The 7597-nt window shown below is 34.4% G+C and overlaps 1 protein-coding gene across 1 annotated transcript; it reads left to right on the plus strand.

Annotated features, from left to right (window-relative positions):
• Nucleotides 1–5423: 5423 nt before the first annotated feature.
• Nucleotides 5424–7083, plus strand: LOC100963672 (methylsterol monooxygenase 1-like). Its single transcript, XM_012811608.1, has one exon. The coding sequence runs from the start codon at nt 5512–5514 to the stop codon at nt 6391–6393; it is 882 nt and encodes a 293-aa protein (XP_012667062.1). The 5' UTR covers nt 5424–5511; the 3' UTR covers nt 6394–7083.
• Nucleotides 7084–7597: the final 514 nt, after the last annotated feature.

Here is a 7597-nt window from a genome sequence, read left to right on the forward strand (position 1 = left end):
CCTCTGTATATTATCCAAACGAAAAATCAATTTTCATATTTTTGTAACATAAGGTAATTTTGCAACTTGAAGCTAAATGTCTCCTAAAATTAGGCTTCCACACTCTCACAGAATCATTGCTTGCATTTTCAAATAGGTACTATGTACGTACAATTTGGCAGTTCCTTATAAAGCCTTACCTAATCTGAGACTACAGACTAGCTTTACACAGTATCCTGTAAATTTTAAATTGAAAGTGTTCCTTGCATAGTCCAACAAATTTCTTGTGAGTTTCAGCCAATCACATGCATTCCATGACATTTATATGAACATTTAGATCCTTCAGTTATTTCTCTACTTTCCCAAGTAATTGTTCTCAGATGGTAAAAGCAAAGACACTCTTCATCTAGTATTAAAGCCTAATTAAGAGATATCCATTGAATGAGACAGAGTGAGCTTCCAATGCTTAAGGTATATGACACTGATTGTTTTAAGTCTTGAAGGCAAACCCACTCTATGGGCTTCCCCACCCCCTTTGCATTGGGTCTAAATCAACGGTCATATTTTTTTAGAGACATCATGGCTTTCAAAGTTAAGTCAATGACATTAGACCTGACTTATTCTTTATCTGCAAATGCCATATTTCTGTGTCTACTTATAATTTTTTTCTATTTTCCAATTAAACCAGTTAAAAAAATTTTAATGTCAAATTTAGGGTTTAAGTACCTAGATACACCTTAGTTACTTTGTTATTTTAAAAATTACTAATGAAAATGGTCTCACTTCTACTTTAGTAGTATTCAGATTTATAATTATTTATTAATAATAAGACTGTTAAATCTGGGAATAAAATTTAAAGCTAACTTGGAATAAAATGGGAATCCTTACTGGGAGTACAAAAAAAAAAACTAATATAACAAATTACTTACTTGTTTTTAGTAAAATGTGTTTTTTAAAGTAAATGAAACAACCCTATTATGAATTGGATAGTAGTCTATTAGAACAGTAATAAGTGTGTAAGAATGACTTCTTTTAGTTTAGTTCAGTATTGTCATCAATAACTTTGAAAAATATAAATTTCAAGTCATTTGTGAGACTCTCAGTCCAGTTTTTCTGAGGAGCTGGCGTCCCATGGGAAACCCAAACAAGGTCTGTTCTTGTAGTTATTTTTGTTCGATGTGGTAGCAGGGGTTTGGGGCTGTTGTCTTTCGCGTTGATAGCCTTGTGAGTGATCAGCAGCATTTGGAAGGCGCTCTTCCAACACAGTGGCAGATGATACTTTTATGTAGACAAAACTCTTCTGGCCAATTGGGATGGCTAACTTCTTCCAGAGGGTCCTTCCTGGTCCTATTGACTTTATAGCTCAGGGTCCCTAAGGAAGAGAGAAGCCCTTTTAAGTATTTAACATGATTATGAGAGTACGCAGGTAATTAAGACATGGGACATGGTCCTGGCCCTAAATTTACTGGCCTTCCAAATACAAATTTAAAAGGAGAGATTCTGTTTGCTTGTAGGGATGACTCTAATTTTTAATAAGGCTAGTGATGACACTCTAGGCTGTCTTAATATAGCAGGTTTCAGAATCTTAACTAGTGAGTTTTTCTAGAGTTTGATTTATTGGCTCTATTTACTGGAAGACTGAAGATTATAGGAATCAGTATACATTTGCATAATTCCTGAATGACAGTAAAGACAAAATAACTTTTTCTGTCATTTAAATGTTCTAGTAACACAAAAGTGGGAAATATGTTTATTCAGAGTCTTTGCCATTGCCTGCACACTGGAATTTTTAAGAAGAAATGACTTCAGGCCATCTGGATATTCTATACATCATAACAAGATAAAATATCTTACCTTTTACAAGCATTAGCTTTATTAAATTTAACTGATACACAGTTCTGAGTCAAGTTGGTTGGGCAGCAAACGCTTATCTTGGAAGTAGCCTATAAATAATTTTGTGACAAATAGTACTTCTGCCTAAAGTAAATATTTAAAAATCTTTTAAATATTTAAAGTCAATATTTAAAAATCTTTACTTTATGATAGGCACTATAAGAATCTAGTATTTTTAAATCCTTTTTTTCAGATGATTTTGTTGATGACAGGTTATTAACTAATCAAAATAGAGACTGTGATATAAGAATTATTTTCTTAGGTAATTCCCATAGTCTAGTCAAACTTCTTTTAGCTCCTTTTATGTCCATTTTCTTTTGTAAAGCATATTTTTGAAAACAAACATTTTTTATTGTAGTAAAAGTAGGGCTTCTACGTATGGACTCTACCAAGTTTTAACAGTAGCTTGTATAGGTCTGTAAAAATTGCCATGAGATATTTTTTAGGTTTAATAGGAGCAAAAAGTTCTCTAGTTTAAAAAATTTTCTTCATTCCATGACAGACAGCAAACATATATTCATTTAGTAGATACATCATATATTCATTTTAAATCCAGAATCAAGAACTGTAGCTCTAGTAACAGCTCTTAACTTTTCTGCTTGTACAAATCTATTTTTAAAGAAAACAATTTTTCAAGTGGTAATGATATGCAACCACAGCCTAGGAACCCCTAAGTTGGCCTTTAATATCCCCAAATACACATCTCTTCCATTAACCTTAGTAAATATGTAATGTGAACAGAAATATTAGTTAAATCAGGTTGAGATTTCAAAATATCTGGAATCGCCAATGCTGGGGAAAAGCCTATAGCCAACATGAGTTCAAAAGCCTCTTCAGATTCTAGGGACCAAACCAAAAGCTCTGGAGAATTATGATGCATTGCTCCATAAGAAGTTCTGTCCATTCTGCAGAATAAAATTCACTGTCCATAATACTGTACTAGTCTCTCAAATTCTCTGCTTTTGTTGTTTACACTAGGTCATTTTGACTCCAAAATAATCCGACATCTAGATTATAATACCTAGATTCTGTGGCCCACATTTGACAACTGATGCCTTAAATATTTTAATCGGTTAATATTAAAATATTGCAATCATTCTACTGAGAATTTATGCCCCTGTGAAGCAAAGAATTATAATGAAGTCAAGGTATCAATTTGTGTTGCTTTTAGTTTCTTACACTACTATCAAATATTCACATATTGAATAATTGTAAATTCTGCTGGTGGGACAATATTACTAAGTGTTTTTTTGTTTTTTGGGGTTTCTTTTGTAAATGATAACAAAATTAGAAGAGTTTGAAAATCTTTGAAGAATTTTAACCATTAATATTAGATTCCTTCATAAACCAAAGCCAACAAGAATTTAAATTCTTTTTCTAGAGGAACAGAAGGGAAGAAAGAAAGAAAGGAGGGACAAAGAAAGAATAAAAGAATAAAAAGAGAGGAAATACAGACTAATTTCAGATCAATTAAAGAGAAAAATTTTGCAGATTATGATACCAAACTCATTATAGTCTCAGGTTTAGGAACTACAAAAGATAATGGAATAATAAATTTATTTCCTTAAGATCTTGTACAAATTTATATAGGAATCAATCATCTTTTCAAAATTTACCTTCTTTATTTCCTGAAAGTATGGGAGCCTGAAAGGGTGAGCACCCTTAAAACAATCATCTTTTATTTTTCTAATTATTTTATAACTGCTCTTATTCCTTTAAAGTAAGATCTTAACAAAAACAAATTTTACACATGGTTATGGCTTACTTTTTTTGTAAGTCATTTTTATTAATTCTGTATCTCAGATGAAACCAGTATCATTATTTGTTCAAATTTTGGTGCTTTCCAGCTGGCATGAGCCTATCACTGTCTGATACACCCCTTTTATTCTTTCAGAAGGTACATAGAACTTTTTGTTTCTTTCTAAAGGGGTTCCACAGATATTCCATCCAGATTACAGAACATGGTAGTCTGCTTTGTTCATGTCTTCTCAAAAGTCATCTATTGAAATCCTGACTACAAAGTGACCATATTGGAAGGTAGGGCAATTAGAAGGTGCTTAGCTCTTAAGGACAGAGCCTCATGAAGGGCATCAGTGGCCTTAAAAAAGATCATCCAGAGAAATCCTTGTTCATTCTCTCTTTCTACCATGTGAGGTTACAGTGAGATGTACTACTAGTTCTTTCATCTTGGACTTCCCAGCATGCAAAAGTGTGAGAAATAAACTTCTGTGGCTTATAGGCCACACTGTGTGAGGTGATTGTTATAGTGACCTGAATTCACTAAAAAACAGCCTTTAAGTGACATAACAATTCATGAAGGTTTTATGGTGAATTCAGAAGAAAGAACATGTGTTCTTATGATTCCCTACATTTTCCAGAGTCTCTTAATGTAAGGCCAATTCCAATGTTGTGGCTTCTTGTAATAATGACATACACATTTCCCTTCACCCTTTGCTCCCTTCATAGGTTGACCAGAGTGGCCATTCCCTTTCGTAAAGAGTTCTAATTAAGCAGACAACACAGAATCCTTTAGATTCTTTTCTTATTTATCTTTCTATAGATTGTCCCAAAATGTTGCTGCTATTTGAGTAACAGTCTGTTCTTGCCTTCATACCACCTTTTCCTTAACATGAGTTTTGATAGTTAACAAAATAGCCAATACAAATGTGATGAGGGCCAAAGGACAATTTTGATTTGCCTTTGGTTTCATGGCAATGTTTTTCAAGAAAGTCTTACAAACCACTGATGAAATCAACTGGGGGACTCATCCATCTTCTGGGTACACCAGCGCAACTTCTCCCAGCTGACCTAGCAGAAAGGCATCAAGCACTATCAGTAAACATTCCTCCTTGATGGGTCTCTAGTGCCCTGAGAATTTCCATGGTTGTAGGGGGATGGAAGATAATTGGCTTCCCTTAGACACCATGTCTTTTGCTGTGGCACTCTGGACACTGAGGTACTTGATCCATCAAAGAAGCTAAGTCCACTGTTCACAAAATTCCACATGGTAGCTGGTGCACATTTCCATTCATGAGGTTTAAACTGATAACATGCTGTGGTGTCCTTCTGTACATTCTGGGACACAGAGCAAAGAAATAATTAGATGAATAATATCAGCTAGTGAGAAAGACTTGAATTATGCAGGAATTTTGGTTGCTTCTACCTTCCTATGTTAACACTAATTAGCTTAGTACCATGTTTGCCTTTTCCAAGTGATTAGTGACTTGAATTGAGTTATTCTCAATCCTGGTTTATATGGAGGCAGTCTTTTATCCAAGTTCTGAATTATTCCCTGATTAGATATCTTTCCTAGCCACATCGCAAGTGGATGAGAAAAGACTTCTATGGGTGAGATCTAGGATAAGACATGAAGGAGACTCCATACTAGGCCATGAGGTATGTAAAACCTTTGTCCTCCAGCAGGACAAGTCATTCATTATCAGCTAAAAATGTTATGCCCTCAACTTTCTTTGCAAGGATTTTCACTAACAACAGCAACAATCAAAAAAAAAAAAAAAAAAAAAAAAAAAGAAAGAAAAGGAAAAGAAGTCGCAGCACCTGGCCGAACGCGGGTGACTGGGCCCTGCAGTCAGCTGGTGACCGGCCAGAATTAAAAGGCTGTCTGCAGAGAGCTGAAAAATGGCAGCAAATGAAAGTGTGGGCATCTTTAGCTCAGCTTCCTTGGCGGTGGAGTATGTAGATTCTCTTTTACCTGAGAACCCCTTACAAGAGCCATTTAAAAATGCTTGGAACTATATGCTGGATAATTACACAAAGTTCCAGGTTGCAACCTGGGGATCTCTCATGGTTCATGAAGTCCTTTATTTCTTGTTCAGTTTACCTGGATTTTTATTTCAATTTATTCCTTACATGAAGAAGTATAAAATTCAGAAGGATAAAACAGAAACATTGGAAAACCAATGGAAGTGCTTTAAAGTACTTCTCTTTAATCACTTTTGTATCCAGCTGCCTTTGATTTGTGGAATCTATTATTTTACAGAGTATTTCAATATTCCTTATGATTGGGAAAGAATGCCAAGATGGTGTATGCTTTTGGCAAGATGCTTTGGCTGTGCTGTCATTGAGGATACTTGGCACTATTTCATGCACGGACTCTTGCACCACAGAAGAATATACAAGTATATTCATAAAGTTCATCATGAGTTTCAGGCTCCATTTGGAATGGAAGCTGAATATGCACATCCTTTGGAAACCCTGATTCTTGGAACTGGATTTTTCATTGGAATCATGCTTTTGTGTGATCACGTGATTCTTTTCTGGGCATGGGTGACCGTTCGTTTGCTGGAGACCATTGATGTCCATAGCAGTTATGATATTCCTATCAACCCTTTACATCTCATCCCCTTCTATGCCGGCTCTCGGCACCATGATTTCCACCACATGAACTTCCTCGGGAACTATGCATCAACATTCACCCGGTGGGACAGAATTTTTGGAACAGATTCTCAGTTTCAAGCCTATTATGAAAAGATGAAGAAGAGTGAGAAAAAGACTGAATAGATTATCTCATGTAAATCTTCCAGAAGGAAAACATTTTCCCTAAATGAAGCTGGTAGCTAACATTGCACCTGGGCAGCAGAACGACGCATGGGTCACGGCTACTAAGTGATGGAAAGAACATTAACAACCTGTGATTATCTTCCTACTGGAAACTTTTTCTACTTTACATACAAGTTCTGTATTTGTAGAAATAAATATATGTTTAAGTCGGGTTTTCATGAAGATTTAAAAGGTTGCTAAGCTTACAGAAAGGGTTTTAAATAATAAAAAAAGTATTCTGTGTTCTCTGTTTTTCCCCCACTAATATCATAGAACTAAAGTTGATATTAGGCTTTAAATCTTTTAGATATATACTGGCAATTTTGGCATTATATTTAACTTTATAAATAGTTTTAAGAATTTGCCTAAAGATCAAAATATCATGGGATGAACCACATCAGTTGATTCAGTGACTAGAGCTGCCAAATCAAGAATAGCAAACACCAGGAACTTCCACGCTTATCTGGAAATGACCATTTGTGAAGAACCCTTTTTGACTGTATTCAGCATAAAGCATTTCTTAATTGATGACAGTGGAATATTTCAGTCTGGAGATTTTTCCAAGTTACTTGAATATTTTTAAAAATTAAGGAGCTTTATCTCTGCTATTTACCCTCTCAATTTTTGTATACCAAGTTTCCATTGACTAAAATCTGTATCTTGAAACTCTGAACTGACTTGCTGTATTTGCACTCTGAGTTATTGAAATAAATGTGATTTTTGTCTGATTTTCTGGTTTCCAGTTTTGAACATTCACTGACACCTTTTATTTTTGAAATGAAAAAGTATAGAAATCATTAAATTATTAAGTTTTATAATAAAGGAATAATTGCATTTTTTAAGCAAAAAAAGAAAAAAGAAAAGGAAAAGAAAAGGAAAGAAAAGAAAGAAAAAGAAAAAAAAAAAACTATCACACTTTCACTTCCAGGGAGTCAGTTTGAATCAGAGATGGCTAAAGATAGAAAAAGCAGGAGACATGAGGGAGGAAATGAGAGGAGGAGTGAAAGAGAAATTTCTCTTTTGTGAAAGAGAAAATGTTTTATTTCTCACATTTCCTCTTCCATTTTTTCTAATCTTTTTCTTCTAGCCAACCAAATCATCTTAAATTTTATTCTTAGTATTCATCCCATAAATCCCAGCAATTCATATGTTGAAATGAGTTGTA

The sequence above is a fragment of the Otolemur garnettii genome, unplaced genomic scaffold (assembly GCF_000181295.1).
Source record: "Otolemur garnettii isolate 467f Iridium unplaced genomic scaffold, OtoGar3 scaffold00169, whole genome shotgun sequence".
Classification (NCBI taxonomy): Eukaryota; Metazoa; Chordata; class Mammalia; order Primates; family Galagidae; genus Otolemur; species Otolemur garnettii.

Excerpts from the sequence above, each read along its gene's own strand:
- LOC100963672 (XM_012811608.1), top strand. The coding sequence starts at position 5,512 with ATGGCAGCAAATGAAAGTGTGGGCATCTTTAGCTCAGCTTCCTTGGCG.